This window comes from Polypterus senegalus, chromosome 16 (genome assembly GCF_016835505.1).
Source record: "Polypterus senegalus isolate Bchr_013 chromosome 16, ASM1683550v1, whole genome shotgun sequence".
Classification (NCBI taxonomy): Eukaryota; Metazoa; Chordata; class Cladistia; order Polypteriformes; family Polypteridae; genus Polypterus; species Polypterus senegalus.
In genome coordinates, this window is record NC_053169.1 from 46,136,379 (window position 1) to 46,160,485 (window position 24,107).

Consider the following 24,107-nt stretch of genomic DNA (forward strand, 5'->3'; position numbering starts at 1 on the left):
GTAGGACTCTAAAGGTAAGCTACAATTGCGTCTTGGCTATTTAAATCAGCCAAAGCCTCTCCATATCCATACTCCAAGTTATATTCCATCATCCAGGATCCTTCACAGTCATACAATAAGAGCTACTAAAATACAGGATAGTTTGATAATTTTATATCCGGCTAGGTTATCCTCTCTGGTTAAGACAGTTTCTTTTAAAGTTCAGCCAGTAATCTACCAATTTCTTATCACCAATCAATGAGGGCATCTATTTTATAACATAAAATAAAAATCTCAAAATAGCTTAAATCAGGGCTGGATTTTTAGGGAGCTAGAAGTAGCCCTGGATATAGACATTGTGACAGATAGGGGGCGCTATCGCTCCTTTGAACCCTCAGATTTGTCTCCAGACACCAGGTAAAAGTCCAAATGTTGACTTTATTAATAATGCACAGTGCACAAAGCACCCTCCTCTCCACAATACTCATTAAATACACTACAAAAACTAATCGATACAATCCTCCACTCCCAGACGCGTTGCCACCCTTCCACCTACCTCAGCTCGCCGTCTGGGAGTTCCCACAGTTCTTTTATATTCTCTAACCCAGAAGTATTTCCCATCCTTCAGTCCATGATTCCTTATCACTTCCAGGTCAGAGAAAAAGTCCTTTTCTTCACCCCGGAAGCACGTCATTCCTCTTGTCCATGTGACTCGGACGTACTTCCGGGGCGTAGGGCAAATAGTCTTTGTTCCTCCCTGTAGCTCAATCTAGTGGCCCCTGTGGTATCCAGCAGGGCTGAGGATGAAAACTCCATTGTCCATAACTCCCTGGTATTCAGGGCTCCTCCACCAAGCCATACATTTCGTGTGCAAAAAGGTCCTTGCCTTGCAGCTTGGTATTTAGCTCATTTATTAGTGCAGTCACATCAACAGCAAAGGCCAGGTCTGCAATCCAGTGTGTATCTGAGAGCTCTGGAATGTCCTTATCTTTCTTTTCACAAAACTCCTGAATCTCTGTTCTCAGGTCCCATACTCTTTTAAGCACCTTGCCAAGGCTGTGCCATCTCACAGCTGTCTGGTAGCCTATGTCACTATGTTCACTTTCATGCTCCTCTAACAGTGAAACAAACTGTCTGTGATTCAGTGCTCTTGCCCTGATGAAATTAACTATTTTAGTTACAACATCAACAACATGGCTAATTTTTAGCACTGACTTGCACAACACCTCCTGATGAATGATACAATGCAAAAATATGAATTTCTGTTTTGGGTTAATTTCAGTCACTTTATCTTGCATCCGCATCAAAAGTCCAACATTTTTCCCCGGCAGATTTGGACAGCCGTTGGTTGTAACACCTACCAGTTTGTCCCATTTTAATCCCAGCGTGTCCATGGATACATTTACCTCTGTGAACAAATCACTCCCCGTTGTAGTCCCTTTCATTGACCGCATAGCTGCCAGCTCCTCCATCATCTCAAAGTCTTTCGTTAATCCACATACAAAGATAAGTAACTGGGCTGTATCACGGACGTCACAGCTCTCGTCCAGAGCCCAGGAAAACAAGACAAAATTTTCTGTTTTCTTTTGTAGTTGAAGCTCCAAATTCCCCGTGATGTTCTTGACCCGGCTCATTACGGTGCGCCTCGAGAGAGACACATTTGCAAACGGAACTTTTTTCTCAGGGCATATTAGCGCTGAAGACTCCACCAAACAGTCTTTGAGAAACTCCCCATCAGAGAATGGCTTACCGTATCTTGCAATTTTGTGAGATTTTACAAAGCTGGTCATGACCGCTGCATCCCTGGATGAGTGGAGCTTCGTAAAAAATCCTTGTTGCTTTTGCAGTTTAGCTAGTAAATCTTCCGATGCTCGTACCTGCTCTGCATCACTGAAATTCTTATATTTTTCTCCGTGTTTACTCTCGTAATGCGATTCAAATTGTATTCCTTAAACACCGCTATATGTTATCCACACACTAAGCACACAGCTTTACCTTTGATTTCAGCAAATAAATATTTAGAAGTCCATGCCTTGTTAAAAACTCTACATTCTGCGTCAATTTTTCTTTTTTTAGCGTTAGCTGACATATTTAAGGGCTAAGAGCTAATTTCTTGGAAGCTGTTTAACACATTCGCTGAAGTGCATAAGCACACTGGTAATTAAGAAAAACAATAGTGGCCTTCAAAATAAAAGCCGTGTAACTGTATTTCGTGCACATATCACAAAGTAATAGATGTTGCTACACTTTTAAAATGAACTCACATGGGCCGGTCAAAGGTACTCAGTGGGCCGAATGTGGCCCACGGGCCGTAAAATGCCCAGGTCTGAATACTGATATACTGTGCATAAACAAACAAACACAAACACACACACACATATATATAATACATTATTTCTTTCTCTTTTGGTGTCTAAACTAACAGGAACTAATCACTTCGTTTGTGGACAACATTTTTATATCATCTTTACGAACTGTTATTATTTGTGTGAGAGTTATTTTAATGATATCCGCCCCGTGTCGCCCTCTCCCAGATCTCCTCTCTGGACTCCAGTGCTCCGCCATGCATGTTCTGACAGAGAAGTTTTATTTATTCGTCCATGTGACTGTCGTGGAAACTGCTACATTATACTTTTCTTTTAATTGGCAGTACTTGATAGTAGAAGAGACGTGGAAAACAGCTTTGCGTCTTTCTACCTTTTAACTGCGCCAAGCTGTAAACAATGTGAAGACGACACCGCATTCAGCAGCGAGGGGTAGTGAGAACAAAGTGGATGCTCAGAGGTGTGGAATGTCGGGCTGCTCCGCCGGGTTGAGAGCTTTGCAGTTTCGGGCAGCGTCCTCTCTTCTCGCACTGTTTATGACACTTCGAGTGCTGCATGCGAGCCTTCACTCTCTTTCTCTCCCGCCCAGGCTTTCTCTCTCTCCCCACTGCTTCCTGCTTTTTCCTCCTGCAACCTCCCATCCGTCCATCCGTTCTTTCCTTTCTTTTCCTTCCCCTCTATCCGACTTGCGCTTCTATTTATCAAGAGGGCATGGCAGCTGTGCCAAATCAGTGGCCCCAGGAACAATCACGGATGTGGACAGTTTCGCCCTGAGAACCGCTTCAGCCACACTACCACGCCCCCTCGCTAAGCCACAAGCTCGGTGGTTATTTATTTAAAAATGGACCTTTTGTCGTGTCCTGTGGACCTGCTACACCACAGGTTTACATCTAAGAAGATGTACCGACCTCTTCATGTTAAGTTTTGGACTTGGGAATTGTTTGGACCTTCTGGCCATTAAGCACGTCCACATTTCTCAGAATAATGTTTTTCTTAAATCACAGTCACGTAGTGCAAGGTTGTCAGGCAGAAATTTGCAGAATCGCATAGAAAAAGTAATTTCTATACCACAGTGGTCGTGTAGCGCCTTTCACAAGGGATCTGCTACCGAGAGATGATCCAAATACATTTAAGCTGCTGTTAGTGCTACTTACCTGTTGTGTTATTGCACCTTTAAAATTTACTTTACCCAAAAGCACTCCAGTACTGACCATTGTATCTTTACTTCTTACATGTTAATGTGTTACTGTTTAATAATTTATACTGTATACTACATTTTATTTTTATCCCTTGCACTCAGTGAGCGAAGCCACTGGGTAATCAGCTAGTATATATATATAGTCACATGCAGCTGGGGGTGGAGCCTAGCCAGGACGCCCAGGAGGACCGGAGGAGGGCGCTTCCAGACCACTGAGGGACGACCGCCCTGGTTGTGTTGGGGCCATGGGTAGAGGGCATGGAAGCACTGGCCACCGCCGCGGCACACAGTGGGTGTGTCCACGGGGATTGCTGGGGAAGCAGCTGGAGACCATCTGCGTTGGGATCCGCCACAAGGGGTGTGTCCACGGGCCTGCGGGAAGCAGCTGGAGACCATCTGCGTTCATTAGCAAGAGTCGGGTGGAAGAGGATGGAGCACATAGAGAGGAGTGGAGGCAGCCAGAAGGAAGGCATCTAGAGACTGTGAGGCCTGGACTTTGGGGGATTGGTACTGGAGGCACTGGGTTTGTGCACTAAACCAATTGTAAATATTGTAAATAAAATGAGTGTATTGGGTGCAAAACCGCTGTCCGTCTGTCTGTGTCCGGGTCCAGTTCCACTATATATATATATATATATATATATATATATATATATATATATATATATATACAGTGGACCTCGAGATACGAGTTTAATTAGTTCCAGCACTGAGCTTGTATCGCGAATTTCTCGTATCTAGAACAAACTTCCCCACTGAAAATAATGGAAATCCAGTTAATCCGTTCCGCACCACCAAAAATATCAACATAAAAATCAATTTTCCTAACAAATAACACTGATAAATAATATATACAGTACAAGTGGAACCTCGGTTTGCAAGTAACTTGGTTTACGAGTGTTTTGCAAGACAAGCTAAATATTTTAATTAACTTTGACTTGATAAAACGAGCGATGTCTTGCAATACAAGTAGTATGGATACACTTTGTCTGCTGAGCGTCATGTGAGCATAACTGAGCTGATGGTTCTTCTCTCTCGTGCGCATCTCTCTCTCCTTATCTCTCTCACTTGCGCACGCGTCTCACTCTCTCACTCTCTCTCCTTATCTCTCTCGCTCAGGCTTATTTTAAAACCTACTTATATATGTTTGGTATCATTCTTTTCAGAATCTATCAAACTTTATTGTGATGTTCTTAGATTTTCAGATTCCTATTCCGTTTTTAAATTATAAACTAAAAATATCAAGAGCTCACGCCCCGCAAGACGAGACTTTGTGCCACAAAATAAAAGACAAAGAGTAAGACAGCTTCTGTACATGCTTTTAAATGTTCGAAGTACCGTGCGAGATGTAGATCACGCGACACGGCAGCAGCAGCAATCAAGCAGCTGATCGAGCAAAGAGGAGGTAAAAAAAAAACTTTATTTGCTTCCCATTGTATCACCGTTTAAGAGGGGGTTTCAGAGCAGCGACCGCATCTCCTTGGGGTGTGTTCAGACCCCCACTTCACAACGCAAGCAGCAGAGACACGAAGTGGCTGGCGCGTAGCACTGGCTGAGGGGGGTTGGCGAGTGAAGTGAGCAGGGGGCGAACCCCCTAGTAAATATATTATATGGACATTATGCAGAGATGGGCATCCCCACTGGGAAGGAGGGTGGTTCCTTAACTGGACAGGAAGTGAGCCCTATGCCGCTCCATGAAACAGGACAAAGAATACTCTTCCCTTCCCAGAATACAGACAAAGGATGTCGATGCCAGGAGGAATAAACAGGTGTCCCGGCTGAGTTACTTCCAGGGACAATTCCAAGCCAGAAGACCTGTATAATGGAATGACTGGGGAGAACAATGGATTCAGTACAGTGACTCCCCCAGAATGTTAGATGGCAGTTTCCCCTGGTCAGGCATTTGCCAGTCTTTTTAATGTGCCGTTGTGCGAGGTTTGTCTGAGTTATTGTTTGACCACAAGAAAATTTCTTTGAAGCAGGTCCCTGCCTTCCAGACAGCCAGGAAATTCTGCAAACTACACCAATTGTGAACCATTAGGGGCACCAGAGAGCCCCAAACCCCAGACACAACTTAGCAGAGACAAATCCTGTTTAAATAAAACTGATTTATTTGTACAGTTGCCTTCCACAAAGGTTCAAAAGCACAATCACGACAACTCTCCTCAGTTTCTCTCTTTCACTTCTTCTCCTCAACACCTCCCAGAAGAGCTTTGTCCATTTCCACCCAACTCTGGCTTCCCTGGATGAGGGCAGCAAGTCCTTTTATATTGGCTAACCTGGAAGTGCTTCTGCTCTTCCGTCCACATGGTCTGCAAGTACTTCCAGGTTAGGTGGAAATCATATGGCACTTTCATTTTCACTGCACCCCTTGGCAGCATCCATGGTACTCAACAGGGCTGACACAAAGAACTCCAAGTCTTGTAGTGCCCTGTGGGGACCTGGGGCACTGCTGCAATCAGGGGAAGCTGTCATCTAATATTCTGGGGGACACAGTACACATATATGTATTGTATATAGGTTTATAGGATCATTATTGTCACATATAATGTAAACAGTGAATTTCTTTCTTGTTTGTGCTAAACAACATGCAAAACATCACCATTGTCCAATTCAATGATTAGTAACAAACTTATCAGGAAACAATCTGTGTTACTGACCTGATAAATCTCTGAAAATGTCATCTATTATTAGGAAACATACTATTTTAGCAAATTTTGGAAAGGTCAGCCCTGGCTTCTTAGTTTAAGATAGGCTTTGATTAAACTATAAAGTATCTTAAATGTCTTCTGTTGTGTCTTAAATGTCTTGTGCTGGGGTGGCAGCATAAAGATGAAAGACGCCTCACACCTGGACAAACTTGTTAAGAAGGCAGGCTCCATTGTAGGATTAAAGTTGGACAGTTTAACATCTGTGGCAGAGCGACGGGCACTAAGCAAACTCCTGTCAATCATGAAGAATCCACTGCATCCACTTAACAGGATCATCTCCAGGCAGAGGAGTAGCTTCAGTGACAGACTTTTGTCACTATCCTGTTCCACTGACAGACTGAGGAGATCGTTCCTCCCCCACATTATGCGACTCTTCAATTCCACCCGGGGGAGTAAATGCGAACATTAATTTTATTTTAATTCTTTTCATTTTTATTACTATTTAATTTAATATTGTTTCTTTGTATCAGTATACTGCTGCTGGATTATGTGAATTTCCCCTTGGGATTAATAAAGTATCTATCTATCTATCTATCTATCTATCTATCTATCTATCTATCTATCTATCTATCTATCTATCTATCTATCTATCTATCTATCTATCTATCTTATGTTAATTTTCTTAAATTAAGTTTATTCAATGCAAATTAGATAAACCTCACATTAAACTAGCGAAAGGTTGTGATCCTGGGTCAATGGGTACCTTAAGGAAATCCTCCACTCCTTTCATATACAGAATCATGAATTTCAAACCACATGTTATTGGCACCTAATTTATTGTAACCAATTGTTTCAGATGAAAAACCATTGCTACATCTAGGGTTGCGAGTACCCATATAGAGTAAATATATACAGACATTTTATACGCAAGTTAATTTGCTACACCTTCAACTGAGGTGAACACAAAAGAAGGCGTCAATAATATAATTATTTAAGTAATAAATAATTCAGGTTTCTTTATTTTTTGCTGCTCCCAAAACAGAAAATTAATTTACTTCATATTAATAACAAACAAGAATAAAATACACTGCATTATAAGACAAGTGAAAAAAGTTTTCTTTATGTAAAAAGTTGTAAGAGAATTTTATTCTTCTTAGTAACTCCAGTGCTAATTTATTTTCATTGGGATGCTCTCTAGGGCAAATATATCTAGTACTCTCATTAATGTAAACATTTACATTTAGAATTAAAAGGTCTAAGCAACTGATGCATATTAAACATACTTAATGAAATATATGTGACCTTGTCAGTGAACTTTGTCTTTGATCCTTGGAAAATGATGGCATGTTCATTCTATTTTTTTCTTTGTCCTAATTCCTACAAAAGTAAAATATGTAAACTATGCTATTTCATTAAAATTTGAATACAATGATCTGATTTCTCAGTGAGTGGTTAAAGCGCATTATTTGGCAAAGTCATAAGCTTTGTGTTCATTGCGGATGCATTTAAATAATTGTTTCAACCAGACAAAGAGGTTTGTAAAGAAGAAATCCGATAAGCTTTTCATCGGTTCAAAACTAAAAAGCTTACTAAACATTTTAAAATGACAATATTTTGAATAAAGTGGACATGAATGAATAAGCATAAAGGCTAAATTGGAGGCAAAATGACTGGAGAGATGAGTGGCTTATTACAGCTGTGTTTATACATTCTGTCATTTTTACATGGTGGCTTCTTAAAAGGAGTATAAATAAGGATAAATCACATCTGTATTAGTAGTACATGTACATTGAATTCTTTTATCAAAATAGGAAATGACTGTAGATAAAAAATAAAAAAATTCCCAACACAACTTTTTCAGATCTTGATTTTGCTTTGCATGTATTCTGATTTCAATGGAAAGGTGAGGCTGGACATTTTCTGTCACTGTATGTCAACAACATTTAGTCTTCACCACTTGAATACTCTTAGTTAACAGAATACCCAACCCAAAAATGTGTTTTTTTATATGTCAACCTATGCACTTTGTAGTGGTGGCAGAAAAAAAAAATTTATATTGTGTTTTCTTGGGCAAAGTATATAAGGAGTGTCAAAAACAGAACTGATAGGTGACCAACGCTTGACAACAGCAAACGTTGTGAAAAACATACATGTAAAAATGAAAAAAAAAATTCACGTTACTCATTTTGCATAATCTGCATGTCTTTTTTATAGTCACTAGTTTAAAACCATGCAAAAGGAAAGCATTTTTGCTAAAATGTTGTTGAAAAGTTACTTCCTATTTAACAACTCTCCAGCGTTGGTCACCTATCTAGCCTGATAGTAGAGGGGGTCATCATTTTATGAATTTACTAAATACATGTGCATTTATTTATGAGAATTTGAAAGGGTGTGAAAAGCAGCACAGAAATGCTACCAATCCATTGGGTAGTATCCAGGTGTTCCCAATAGCCACACTGCTCCTGCTGTTATCCAAAAATAATGTGACTGAATGACAAACAAAATGTATTCACCTCTATGGCTCCAAAGTGTTTGGAACAGGTGCTAATAACTAAAATACACCAAACTATAATATACACAAAATTCAAAATATGAGGCCAAATCTAAAAGGGACAAGTACTAAAGACAAAATCTAAAAACAGAAAAGTCAAAACAAGAATCTCAACAGAAGCAAGAAACCGCTAGGCCAACTCAGAAACTTCAAGAACAAAGCATTTGGCAAAATTAATAAGCAGAAAGAAGCTCAGGATAGAGGCAGTTACAGTGAATGCGGTCTGCTGAAGCAAAGTGAAACAAGCAAAATTCAGAGAAACTCAAAGTACACGTTTAGCAAGTGATTGCCAGTGCTGTGGCTGTGAGCGTAGTCTGTTTCGTGCAACTGATCCAGCAAGAAAGGTACTGTATTTAACTTATATTATACTCCACCCACTTCATCTTATCTACAACCTTGTGCAAATGCCGAACTGGGGAGTTCAATTTCCTTTAGTAACTGCACTGCTCCAGATGATTTCATTAGTGCTTATAAAGTTTAAATAATCGCATAAATAAAAACAAAATGTTGTCAAAGGTATCATCAACAGCATTTTCTTTTCCTCAGCCCCTTTGGTATAACAATTTCCTTGTCTCACTGAATTACAACATTTACGTTAGAGCAATTTTTCTCAACCTTTACAGCCTTGGGACCTATTTTTACATTAACAACCAACAGACAACATTTGAAGTGCGGGAGGTTTTCCCCATTTGTGAATCGACTGCAGTTAGAAGAGCAGGGAGGAGAGCAGGGGAAAGGAGGTCCCCTTGGTGAAATGAGCAGAGTTAGAAACAGATAATATCACACAGCATTGTCGATTGCTTTGGTAGACCATGGAATGCCTCATGTGCCAAAAATTTGAGATAAAATGATTGCACTATATTTTTTATTCAGTAATTAGCCTTGTGTTTTTGAAAAGGCCAACACTGTTGCCCATCTCTATGTCATCATTAAGTTAGCAATATCAATAACTAATTGAAGTTAAGCACTTTTTGAAGTTAAAAAGTACAAAGAAGAAATAAAAAAAGAAAAAAAAATCACTGCAAATGTACTGATTGCGCCAAGCCACAATTAAACCGAATGAAAGGCAATTTTTCAGATTTTTTTTTGTTTCTTTTGCTGTTTTTCAGAATGTGATAAAAAGAGAAAGGGGCAGTGCTTTCGAATGAGTAAAACTAATTAGTAATTTTTTTTTTCTTGATAGACATTTATTCAAAACCACTGAATTCTAAGGCAGTGCTAATTTTAAGCTTTGACGCTAATGGAGAGTTGAAAGTTTTAGCAATTTATAGCTTTAAATCACCTTTGTAGCATTACCAAATACCACTTTTGGTGATATCCAATAATGCCAAGTTTTGCTTTTTCAAACCAGCACCACCAAGGACTGTATGTAGCATATTCAACAGTAAGTAGTAAAAGTGAATATTAGCCCCAGTAAAAAAAAAAATACAAATTTTAAATACAGAAAAGTGTTCATTAGTTCCTTAGTACTTTGTTATGTTGTATTGCTTTAACTTTTAATTTGATCCGTTTAAAAGCAAATAATATTCCATACAATCAAGTCAAACTTAACAAACCAAAATTCAACCCCCACCCAAAAGAAAGTGAGGAGAGCCAACCAACAAAGTTAATCTTTGTAAGCAGCAAGGAAGAGTATCCTTTTCCACGATATAGATGCTTATTTTAAAATGTTATTGATTAGATCCTTCCATATTTTAAAAAAGTTTTGAATAGATCCTCTAAGTGAGAATTTGAATTTTTACAATTTCAAACAGTATAGGACATCAGTTATCCACTGACTTAAAAGTGGTGGGGTGGGATTTTTCCAGTTGAACAAGATAAGTCTACATCTTAGTAGTGAGTTAAAGGCAATTACGATTATTTTGTCCTGCTCCACTTTAAGCCCATCTGGAAGTAAACCAAACACAGATGTTAATTTGTTAGAAGTGATTGTGACACCAAGGCTGTCTGATAGGCATTCAAAGATTTTTGTCCTAAATTATGTTAATCTGGTGCACCCAGTGAGCTACACTGCAACGTTCACAGGTTGAATCTTGCCCTAGAAAAAATGTGGATAATTCTAAATGAGATAAATGTGATTGATAGAAGATTTTAAGTTGAACAATTGAGTGTTTTGTGCCTATAGAGCTAGAGTGTATTCTATGTGTCAGGTCAGGTCAGGTTGGGGAGCATGCACTGGTACAGCTTGTTGCCGCACCCTCCACAAGACGACATAGCTCGGGATCCTGGTTGGAAATCCCAACCCCAATACTAAGGATCCTGCGAGTCAGATCATTCCCAGGAAATTAAGCCACGTAGCACTGTAACTGACGCTCCCTCACCATGCAGGTAATGTGCCCCATTTGGGACTCTGTGAAAATATAAAATAAATTTCTGAAACATTTACCTTTACAACTGATACTCAGGTTAAGCAATTGTTAGTATGATAAACAGTGAGATTTGTATTCTCTTTTTTATGCCATTCTCAGTTGACCACAGAAAGATGATGCTCAATAAATGACGATTCTGCTGAATTCCTGCAAGTAAACTGCCAGTAAAGGGTGCTTTCTAACACACCTTTACCAAGCCGTTCACAAGTATGAAACCTAAATGTAGCAATCCATTTCCTGTAACAAAACACAAGCCTTTGGCCAGTTAGATAATGCCTGTCTTAGCCTATGAGGATTCAGGTCTTTCTACAACTTGGAGGACACTTGGCAAAGTATGAAATTTAAGGTCACTTACTGGTCCAATTGGAGCTTTGTATTTGCCTTGTTAGCCACTGTTGCTCAGGTGTATGTTATTTCAAAAGGCAGCTTCAATGTGTGCAATTATAATATATTGTTCTAAAAATTATGTGTTTCATTCTGTATACTAAAACGTCCAACAGGCGAGTATTAGTTGGCCTTATGGAAGATCAGGAGAGTTTTAAAATTCTAAATGGAACAGAAATATTGCAAACAACATGGGCACATTTGTGTATCTTCACCTGCCCTGTTTATAAGATAAATGGATTAGCACACCATTGTGTAAGATTCAAAAGCAGCAGTCAAGAAGTAGATAGGAAAGGTACTTTTGTTATTTCTTCCAAATTCCAGGCTGCAACAGTGCATAAGTGATGAGAAATTTTGCAAAATGCGAAAATGTCTATACTGCATGACAAAGTGTCCATTTAGAACATGTTTTATATTCAAAATAATTAGAGCTATTCATCTAAACAAAAGGACAAGTGGGTCTGCATATTGGTGTGCTTGGGGTAGGAAGAAAAATTTAAAAATAGGCATGTAGAAAAATGGTAAAAAAATCAAAAATGATAATACCAAATAAGGATCTAAAAATAAGAAAATTGGTCTTACTAGCCTATTTTGTTGTCTGACGTTATACATAATAGCAGCACAGTAGTAGCACATAAATGAGGTTATACTTGTAATACTAATGACTGATAACTTCATGTGGTGGACAGCGGATGAGTGAAAATAACGCTAAATCAATATTCATATCAGAAAACCAAAGCCATGACACATCTAGGCTTGAGAAGCTATACCAGTTCAACGCGGTCAAATACACCACCTTATTTTCTGAAAAAACCAGTTCATCTATAAAAGTGAACAGTTCGAAAAGCTACGCCAAGAGGAAGTGGCAAAAACGCACAGTTTTATCTGAAGAGGAGAAGGCTGCGGCAAAAGAAAGGGACAGGGTGCATATTATTACACCATTATTATACCAGACCAAATGGACAACTAATGTATCAAATAAAAACCATGAGTTCCATGTTGATCACTTAGATTTCAAGTTGTCTTCAACAGGTAGCGTACCTGTTAAGATTTTAAAAATTGTACAGACGTAAACAAATGATGCAAATATTGAACTAGGTTAAATTGGACATAAAACAAAACAAAGTTTTTAAATCAAATACAACTGTAATGTAAAATTATGCAGAAGGGTACCTGGAAAAAGACAAACTTGGAGTAAATACAAATGTACACATTGTGGTTCTAGATTTTCTTATTAGTATACAATATTGTCATGACACACTCTCTTTATTAAAAGGAGGAACTGTGAAAATTTGCCAAGGTACTAGTGGGGCATCAGACTGGTTTTCAATATACAGGCAGAGAGAGATCCAGAAAGAAACAGATGAATAAATTAAAAACTAAATGCATCTTGTTTTTTGTTGAGGAAATATCTGAGATATATCTGAGATATTTGAAATTAGTTTCTACAATTAGAAAAGGATTGAAGTAGGATGCATCAAGCTATGTGGTTTTTTTTACTATGTGTTATTACCTGACTAATTTTTACCTTTAGAGATATAATTTCAATTTTAGAGTCAGTCAAATAAAAAGTAATAATAAACTGTAATATATTATATAGTTAGCTGCAGTACTTAATATTTTAAAATGAAAAAAATCACCATATTATAAGCATCTTATCATCGAGACAGTAATTATTAATGTTTTTTCTAGATAACCCCCAGTTTAAATTACTTGTAACTTTTCACTCTAATTAGTAAATGAACATCTTAATGATGGATCATTAGGCAAGAAAAAAATCCAGGACATGTTCTTCCATTATACATATGTATTTCATCTTTCCTTTATATAGTTATTTTTCATGTTAGAAATCAGCCATTTCATATTTTGTTTTTCCTTTCTACCCCACTGTATTTGTCCAAATGGAGCTATTATAACTGATTTAGGTCAACACTTTTTCTATATAATTTTTGGATGATTCTTTACATTATATAGTTCATTTTTTTCTCTTTTTTCAATAATAATTTTAAGTTCTGCCATTCTTATGTCCTTTCAGTATTTTTTTCTTTGTATTAATATAGCACAACTTGACCTTTGTTTAATGTTGTGCTCCAAACTATTTTTCTGCTTATTTCTCCTGTTTATTGTATTTTACCATTAAGCACTGCTTTGGCTGTTTGGTGGAGGCTGGGGCCCTTGGGACACCTCCAGGCTGGATTGACTTGGGAAGGGGGCATATCCAGAGTATTACCTTCCCCAGAAGGTTAGGTGCTAGGCTGCAGACCCCCTGAGTTGCAGCGGTGCCTCGGACTCCTGCAGGGCTCCATGGGATTTGGAGTTGGATACAGCCCTGTTGGGGATGCGTGGGTGCCAGCAGAGGGTGCTGCAGCAGCTGCAGCCATTATGGGCAACTTTTCCACCACAGCCTTTAGTGCTACCGGAAATGCATTAACAAGCACCTGGAACACTGCCGGGTACAAATAAAAGGAGCCAGCAGCCAATACTCCAGGAGCCAGGAGCCAGAGTTAGGAGGAATTAAACAAGGCTTGTTTGGAAGAGTGGAGGAAGAAAAAAGAGAGAGAAAAAGAAGAAGAAATTTGGATTGTGCTGTGCTTGGGGACTGTCTTGTGCTTGTGGGAAATGGGGGAAGGCATTTCCCACAAGGAAAAAAAGAAAAAAACAAAACATGTGTGCCTTGAACTTTTGTCCTGCATCTGTCTGTGTCAGGTTTGGGTGGAGGTGTGTCATCCGTAGGCCACAGCTGCCATACTAACACTTTCATTTCAGAATCACATTCTGAAACATGTGGATCTTTCTTTTTAATCCACTGTTATGACATATTAATCCTTAGCCTATTTACAGTTACAGTTGTAATATTACTGCATGTGTGTTTGGTTTGATTATTGATTGATGTTACTATTGTAGAATAATTTTCTGCCTTTGCCATGGTACTGACTTGTTGTTAAATGGAATGGAGTTGTTAAATGGAATATAACTGATTGATTAATAAATTGTAGCAAAGTGCCAGCAATATGATTTATGCAATGCATCATAGCCTTGATTTTCATAACTTACCAATATATTCATTTCAACAATAATATAACCTTTTGGTATGAATCTGTTTGCAGCTGTTCTGAAACACATTTTACGCAAAGGCTAGTTCAAATTCTGTGTAAGTTGTCATGGAAACAGCATTGTCTTTTGCTAAATAATTAATACTAAAAATTATAATCTCATCAGACAAATCATAACATCTAAAATGCAGAGATACGCAGTAGCACTCCGTTAGGAAATGTTAGCTATATTTAGTGCACACTTCAGCCTGTTTACTGGGAAACGTGTAAATGTTCGATTTGTATGCAACTGAGACCAAAGAGTTTTTCTGCTTCTTATGCAAAAGAATAAATGTACAGCTGTCTAGACCTATCTTTAGTGCTAATACATTTCAACTCTATTTAAAACGTTATTAAGTATGGCTGTGCAGAGTTTTACATAATAAAAAACCTGAAACAATTTAGATATTACTGTAAAAATGCTGTTTTAGAAAGACAAAAGTAAGTATTTTGACATGTCTGTTTATACAACTCACGTCATTCCCCCAAATAAACTGCACAATATTAACAAGGGATCAGCTTAGGTAGCTGTTAACTACTTCTGTGAGGCTGAATGCTCACCGGACCATTGACTTAGTTAAAACCAGTGCCAGCTGATCTATAAACTTAACATTTGCACTTGCACTTGTAAATACTATAAAAGATTATTTCTTCTTTTTTATTACACCTGATGATCTTATTGTTAATGAAACTGCCTAAATGAAGGAATCATAGTCATTAATTTGTAATGTTTGTTTTCATATTTTTTTGTACCTATCATTCTTTATGATAGCATCCTAGGTTCAAATCTCAGCCCAGAAACTGCCAGGCTGTCGTTTCCACAATACGTTCATGTCTGCATGTACTTCTGCCATGTTCTCCAGTTACCTCTAAAGCATTAGTGTTAGATTGACTCTAAAATGATTTAGTTGTGTAGGTGTGTGCATGAATATGCCTCCTCATGGACTTGTATCTAAGTTTATTTGGTTTTACAAATCCCCATAACATTAGCTAGTCAGCAGGATGAGAACAATTAAAACATGCGAGTAAATATTAATTCCTAAAAAGATGAAGTAATGACTTTGAATGAACTAAATACTGATAAATAAGACTATATGCACTTTTGTTATCAGAATCTGGATACATTAATGACAGATGTATTGGAATTTTCTTTTATTAAAATTTAACAAAAGAAGAAGTAAACAAAGATGAAGTAATGACTTTGAATGAACTAAATACTGATAAATAAGACTATATGCACTTTTGTTATCAGAATCTGGATACATTAATGACAGATGTATTGGAATTTTCTTTTATTAAAATTTAACAAAAGAAGAAGTAAACATTCTAATTTATTAGGAGAGAATACAAATCAATAATTTTGACACATTTGGCATTTATTATATTTATTATAGTATGTAAAAAACAAAATGTTCTCATAGAAATCTAACTTACTATAATTAGAGAAATGTTCTTCAAAAGTTACATCTTTACTTTAATATTTTAAACCAATTAAATAGTATTGGATAGATAAAGATGTCCCATGGGTATATGGTCAAATCTATTTTTTCACTGATGAGAAACAATTTTTCTTCTATTTAAGTGGAAACACTTTACATCTTCCTCCCTAAGGGGATGTCATAAATCACAGCAGCCAGCTAATTTAGAGCAAAAGTGTATTCAACAAACACCATCCTATTTGTAGATTACATTCTATTTACCTATAATGATAGCAACACATTTTATTTTGTTCTTACAACTTAACACTACATGTCTTTAAACTATTATATAGTACATCTGGATGTCTGTCTATAAAATTAAAATAAAATCAAACTGGAAGGTTCAACACTACATATACAGCAGTAACCTAAACCACTTTTAAGACAAATGCTATAAAAAAGTACGTCTTTTATTCCTTCACCGCCTTTCACCATCTACAGCTTATTTCAAGGATAGCAAGCAGGTGAAGAAATGAAAATAAAAAGGAGTAGAAGAACCGTGATCACATGGCTTATGAGCAAAGAAAAAGGCAAAAAAAATAAATCTTCAATCAACACAGGCCTTATTTATTTGGCATGAAGTAACTGACTCTATTTAACTATCCGTTAAAATGTGTATGTGTATTTTTTAAGTATACTTAACTGTTTTCAATTTCAGTCCTACCTAGGCCATCAAGTCCCAAACACCACCTTTACACCCTCCCCCGTCCCCCATCAGCTGAGTTTCATCCCCACTCAATTAATAAATTATTTTTACCTTTAATTAATTTCAATGTTTAGTCACCTAACCCCTTTTCCTTTTCTTCAGTTGAATTAAGAAGCATAGTTTTAAATGTTTAACTCTGCTTAGTTATTTTTCTGCATAGCTCACTTTTTAATGATGTGCCTGCGTTGTTAATTATATCTGAACACTGTCAATTAATGATGGGTGGAGATAATGCAGGGGCAAATGACACTGAATGCTAAAGGGCAGCAATTAACGTCACTGTTATCCACTTGTGCTCTTATTAAAAAAATAACTTAATCAAGCTAGACATTAGAAAACAGCAAACTAATAAACAACAAGATAAAAAGAATTAATTCATCCCTGTCTAACCACCTAAATTACTGCTTCATCCAGTAATGATTTACCATGACCAGACTGGAATTTCTGGACTGACGCAAAAAAACATAGAAAATGGGAAATAAGAGCTTGTTTAATTAATGAAAGAGTCCCATTAAATGAAGAAATTGGTAGGGATGAAAGTTTGAAGCTACAGGGAGTGGCAGGTCTGAGCCTGAAAACCCCTGGCATTTTGGTTAGGTTCAAAATCTGTTATTGGATATTCCACATTTACTGTAAACACATTACAAAAAAAGTGAAAAAGGGGTAGTATGTGTGGGATTTAAACATATTGTAGTAAAATGTAATAAAACATGTAATATGTAGTACAATATACATATTTATAAATGTAACATGATTAAAAACAATAATTTAAGGAGGCCTGAAAAAATGAAGACTTCTCATGATTACAAAAATTCCATTACAAAGCTTTTCTTTACCCTATACTTTGTAAAATCCATTCAATAGTTGGGAGTGATAGCATCAACTACCTATTGTTAATGTTTGTTCCATTTGTTCCATGTCAGTTCAGAGTACAACAGATTGATCCTTCACTTAAAGATGCACAAAAGCATCTAACTGATGCAAGGTTAGTGCAATGTTGTCTCACATCTCAATGACAGGCCTGGCACATATAGATTTTATAAATCTAACATACAGAAATGATAATGAATAAAATAAAATATAAATGAATTTATGAAGTTCTTGTCAGCCATCCATTTTCTGCACCCACTTTCTTCATTAGCTTTTGAGAACCCATAAGCAATGGCATAATATGAGAAACAATCTTGGATGGGAAACCATTCTGTTATTGTTAAATATTAGTGATATTTCATGCATTCATCCATCATTTTTCAGATTCTCCTTATTCCAATTCAGGTTCACAGGGAGCTTATGCCTATTCTGACAGCATCTGGTGCAAAATAACAAGCAACCTTGGAAGGGACACCAGTCAATCACAGAATCAAACTGTTTGGTTTAAAATATATAATTTACAAAAAATGTCCTAGCAGTACATATTCTAAAGGTAGGCATATGTATAGGAGTTGGGGTGTGTATGGTTATGTTTATGTTTGTGAAAAGAATAATATACAGTATATTAACATACAGAAACATTCCTGCATTGTGCAAATTAAAGTAAATAAATTGCTCTGTGCTTCATTAGACATTATGTTTATGAAATATAATTCATATAGTGGTTTAAGAAATTCATTAATAAATACAATTCTAAATGTTTTGTCAACTATGTAAATTACCTTCAGATTGTATGCATGTGGAACCTTTTGAAAAATCATTTAAAAGCTCTTAAAAATATAGCATTTAATAACCATTTGAAAAATATTCTTAAAAGTAAAAATCATCAACTTTAATTTTTCCAACTTAGTGTTCTGCCTATTAAACTAACATAAACAATTACAGTTTCTGGACCACTTCTAATGTTATAGACATTAATACAAGTGGCTTAAACAGCTACAATTCTTTGCTCTAATAAATTCTTTTAACAACATTCTACATAATATAAGCTTACACAAAGGTCTTTCTGATATGCATAATAAAATTGTAAAATATACAGAACATTGTGTTATTGTTGCTCCATAAACAAACCCAGTAATCCTGTTACCTGTAATTGCTGATAATAAACACAGAGGGCATATAAAACTGCATGATAGCAGCTTCAGACTATAATGGAAATAATAAAGAAAAAAAAACAACAATTCACCTGTACTATATATAATTTCTCTGAACCAAGTCCAAATTAATATTAAACTATGCAGCTCTAATTGTGAAATCCTTTTACATAATCCCATTTCTTCATTGGTACTGTATTATGTTGATTTCAAATATCATTGAACTATTAACATACACAATAAGGAAAACAGCAAAGGTCAACTCATCTCTAATGACTTGGATGTGTGACAGATACTCTTGAGATCTTAAACTTACACTGAACATCTAAAGCACTCCTAATTAGCCTGGGTTAGAGTATATACATCATTAGGAGTCTTAAAAGCTGCTACTTTATGTGGCGTGAAATCAAAAAGAAATAGATATGTATGGCTAATAACTCACTTATTTTTTCTTCAGTAATAATGCAACACCACCAAAATCAAAATAATGAAAACTATTCCCCTTAAGACTAACTAAAATTTTAACCCAAAAAAAAAAAATAGGTATACATGCAATTCATAATTTACTATCTAACAAAAATATAACATTTGTTATTAAAAACATAATATAGAACTACAAAATAAAACTAAAATAAAGATAAAAATTAAACTAATAACAAAATAAAGCCAAATATCTTACCTTCACTGCAGTCTTTGCCTTGGAAACCCGTTTGTGAGCAGTCACAAATTGCTTCATCGTCAACAACAGAACAGATTCCACCATTCAGACACATGTTATCTTTGCCACAAAGATCCTTGTCATCCACATTTACTCCTTCACTGTTTATTAACAAAGCCTCTGAATTGTTAACTTTGATATCTGTTATCCATCCTTTAAAGGGAACTTGATCTTTTACCCCATCTGATGTCAACCTTAATGCTACAGATCGTAATTCTGGCGGTATGCCCCCTAAAAATAAATGACTAAAAACAGTCATATCCCGTCTTTTGGATTTCACTTCCACCCATTTGACCTCCTTGTCTATTATAAGAGTTGTATTTTTGAAGTTTCTCTTTACACTGACTGAATGCCATTTGTTGTCATCTACTCTGTTGTCCGATAGCACTGTGGCAGGTTCAGCACAAAAAATGGAAAATCGAAGACTTAATTTTCCGTTATGAATTAGGAGCTCCAAAAAATCACAGAATCCTTCATCATCAAAGTAAACCAAAAGGCCACGTGAACTTTTTGTTTTCATGTTAAAACTCATTTCGCTTTCACAACAAGCATTCCACATTGGGAATCGAGCCCATTGCCCTTCAGCTCCTGTAAATTCCAAACTAGCTCCAAGGTCTATTAAGCAACATACAAGTAGGCCCATCCAGATTAAATGTCCGCCATGTTTTGCTGTTAGCACCATGTTGGAAAAACTTTTTTATGGCGAATGTGGGAAAACAAGATCAGTTTATTGTTGATTCTATTGGACTGTCCAATTTTGTAAAACTTCACTTAGTCTGTTTTTGGTCCATGAGACAAAAAAAAAATAAAAAAATAAAAAATAAAAAAATTATTGGCACAAATGTATCATGCGGTTTGCATTAAAACTTCAATTTGCCTGCCAGGAAGTAACGGTGGCTGAGTTAACAACAGTAAATATGCTAACAGATCATAGCTCTTGAGAATAAACCTTTGCTGCACAGTTCTGGTTGCTTTACTTGATGTTATAATCCAGACTCTTTAAAAGCTAAATTAGTTGGTGTTAATATCCTGCTGATACTTCCGTCTTGCATGAACCATTTGTTTTGTTTTTTTGTTTTTGGCAATGAACCAGTTTAAAATGCAAATGCTAAACCCCGTGACAGATACCCAGGACTGTTCATTGGATTCATTCTTAAAGGATGGAGCTGGCGATATGAGTCATTGCTTATGGCTTCTCGAGACCCTACTTCTCTTAGATGCTTAAAAAACACAGAGTGGAAACCTGTTCAAATGCTATAGACATTCAAAATCTGATTGGACCCTGTTGCTGCTGAATTACAAGTTCCGATTCCAGTTGTTAGAAGTATTTCGACATAGCGACCAGAAATCTGAAAGAACAAAATAATATTGATTTACCTAAGGCTACCATTATGTACAAGGTTTGCTTAGTAATAGTATAAGTAAACAGTAAAGGTGCTATAAAATTTTATATTTTATATATATCTATTAATAATAGATATCTAATATAATAGATAGATAGATAGATAGATAGATAGATAGATAGATAGATAGATAAAAAATGAAATCAGCATAATAATGTACATGGCATAAAACATTACTTTATGTTATCTATCTGAGACCAAAGCAGTTGTCCATGTTGAGTATCCCCCACCCCACCCCTTGTACGGGAGTCCATTTGCAGGAAAACACGTTCTGCATCATCTGGTATATTACACTGAGCTGTCGATTTGTATAATTGGCATTTTACTGAACGCGTCGATGAAGTGGATTGTGTAGGGAGGTGGTCCATGAAAGATCGATTTTACGCACAGGCGCGGTACAATATGTTTCTGACATTTTATTATGGCTATAAGAAATTGTGTGCAAGTTTGATTTGGTCAGTTCATCAGCACAGGTTCACCTCATTTGTGAAATCCAAATATTTGGAGGGAGTGCTGATGGGGGCAAGGAGTACACTGTAATAAGTGTTTTCTAAAGTATTGGCACCATTTCGTCCTATTTCGATGGCTCACCGGGAAGCGCAGGTGTTTAATAAAACGAGCGCTATTTGATAATCGAGTTGCAGTTCTTAAAGAACACCCCGCTGGCTTTGCAAGCGATTAGTAACAGAGGCGTAGTCTGTCCCAAAGAACAATAACGCCATTTGAAATTAACATTACGTTATAAAAGTTACCAAAGAACGCTTATCTGCACGCGTTCGCCGATATTCAAAGAGAATACCCTTCCTGAGCAGTTCTTTGAGGCCATATTTTATCATTAATGCAAGCCACAGCTTGCATGTTCTTGACGCAATTTATTAAGTATAAGCTGAAACTCGAGGTCCAATTAACACCCTTCCACTAGCAGAAAATTACCAGTAATTTATTGTACTGCACTGTGCTGTTGTTTTTCAGTGGACAGATTTTTAACCGTGTCCTGCATTGGGCGATCCCTACAGGTGTCAACTTATTGCCAAAATGAAAAGGCATCCTTTAGTTTAAACACAGTATGTTAAATCTTACTCTTATTGGCAGATTGATTTTCAATGTATACTAAAACTGTTGAAGGACAGATTAACATTGGATCACAATAAAAAGGAATACAATTACGAATAACAATATTTCCCAGTACACTGGGAGCGAAAGCCATGGGGCGTTAGACTATAAGGTACGTATGTTGCAGTAGCCACCTTTAGGTTAATTCAGTACCTGTTTAACAGATGAAATCCGACAGAAAAGGGTAGGAATACGTGGCCTTTGTTTTCTATGACCTATTACAAAAAGAAAAAAACATATCTCATTTGAAGCGCAGGTGTCCGTCCTTATTTAGAAACCTTAGCTGTGAAAGGAAACTAGTCATATATTCTCACCGCCGACACGACAATTGGCATTTACAATCCTTTAGGGAATCCAGATACACATGCAGGCTTTTCCGAATAGGCGGTTAAAGTAAGGCTCATAAATTGCACCCAAGGCGTTAGACACCTTTTTAACAATAATCAAAATGGAAAAATAATAGTAATAAATACAATTAAAAAAAAAAACGCCCTACATATTCTTACTAGGCGGCATCTGCTCTCAAGTAATTCATCAAGATTTTCGCCGCCGTGAAGATTCTACCCTGCGCTTTATATTTTTAACAGATTTTTTATGACAGAAATAACGCATAGAAAAAACTCAGCTCTTTCCCCCGTTCCTGTAGTCTTGAAAGCTTACCTGTGTCAGCAGAAACCTTCTAAATGCTCTCAACTTAAGATATATAATTTCATCTATAAAATATTATTTCGTTTTTTTCTCACCTTTTCACAGAGCAATGTATTTTACAAGCACGGAAGGATCTTCATACCACTCTTAAAAAATGAATCAGAGGTGTAACTTTATGAGCAACATAATTGCAATTTGGTTATGTTCTTCTGATCTGAACCTCCTTACTAAAGACGCTTCACGTAGCCACCCTCATGCATTTTTCACTAGAATCACTGCACCCGTATCACAGCAAAAAAAAAAAAAAAACGAGAGACACTGAAGAGGAAAACCGACTGATTTGGAAAAGCAGAACAGAATAAACAGACGAAGGACAGATGTCCGTTACCTGCGACAATCTAACTCGCTTCTCGGAAAGGCTAGACACTTGGAGGAAAGTGGCAGAAAATCCTTCATTTGTGGAAGATGAGGCTCAATTTGCTCTTGCCCTGCTGAGCGCTGCCAGCGACTGTATGTGAGAGTGAAGGGAGACAGAGGGTCACGTGTCTCTCTGTGCTGTCTGTGCGAGAGGGGAGGAGTCCTCTGCTGCAGCACCTTAGACAGCGGCGCCGCGAAATACATATTCATACACGCTTCCACGGAACCATTATTATTTGCACGTATGAAACGCATAATTCTACGACTTAAAAGGCCGCGCATCTAAAATATTAATAACGTCCCTAATAATAATAATCATCATCATAATACGTAAGTCTACCTACTGCTTTGGTGCGATACGTAGCGCCACTGGCGCCCGATTGGTTACTGCCAGCCCACACGGCGCTGTGCTTGAACTGAAAGAATATGTTTTATCGTCAGCACGACCTTGCAGAATGATGCTTGTTTAGAATGCCATGTTTATCGTTAAAATTACTGCACACCTAGTGAATTCTGAATGAAATGAAACACAAAGTACAAGCCGAACAAGCCCTCGCCGACTATAAATTGGCACGAGACTTCCGTTTAAATATAGGACTAATAATAAACAGCGACACCTCTGAATTTAATTAAAGGCAGTTTTCGAGATCATCCGTGCAAACGTCGCCTGTTCAAAACGCCATAAGCTTTTTTTTTTTTATTTTAGATGCAATACCTTGCTGTCTATGGGTTAGATGGGTATTTTTAAGTTTATCGTTACATCTTGATAGCCTGCGCTTTCGGGGAGGAGGTTTAACGTAAACAGGCTGCGAGGTGTGAATCGTGTGGCTGCCTGCCACAGAATGACTAACTCAATTGTTTTTTATTTTAATGAAAGAACCCATCAGAAATCTGCAGACGGCCAGTGCTTTTATTACTCATTTGAATTATTTTGGTTTCTGAAATAATGGATGTTTTACTGTGGCTCAGATGGTTTCTTTCAAATGGTATATGCTTATCCTTGTCAATCACATTTTTAAGTGCTATTATTTTCTTTGAAATAGGTACTAGTT

The 24,107-nt window shown here is 37.0% G+C and overlaps 1 protein-coding gene across 23 annotated transcripts in view; it reads right to left on the reverse strand.

Moving 5' to 3' along the window:
• nrxn1a (neurexin 1a) overlaps positions 1 to 23,158 on the reverse strand; it is a 1,096,290-nt gene extending 1,073,132 nt beyond the window's left edge. For all 23 annotated transcript variants that reach the window (XM_039738493.1, XM_039738492.1, XM_039738491.1 and 20 more), the window contains exons 1-2: positions 23,027 to 23,158; positions 19,436 to 20,823 (exon numbers count right to left, since the gene is read on the reverse strand). In XM_039738493.1, coding sequence (XP_039594427.1) covers positions 19,436 to 20,156 — 721 coding nt within the window. In that variant the 5' untranslated portion in view covers positions 20,157 to 20,823; positions 23,027 to 23,158. The remainder of the gene's footprint in view (positions 1 to 19,435; positions 20,824 to 23,026) is intronic.
• Between the last annotated feature and the right edge of the window lie 949 nt (positions 23,159 to 24,107).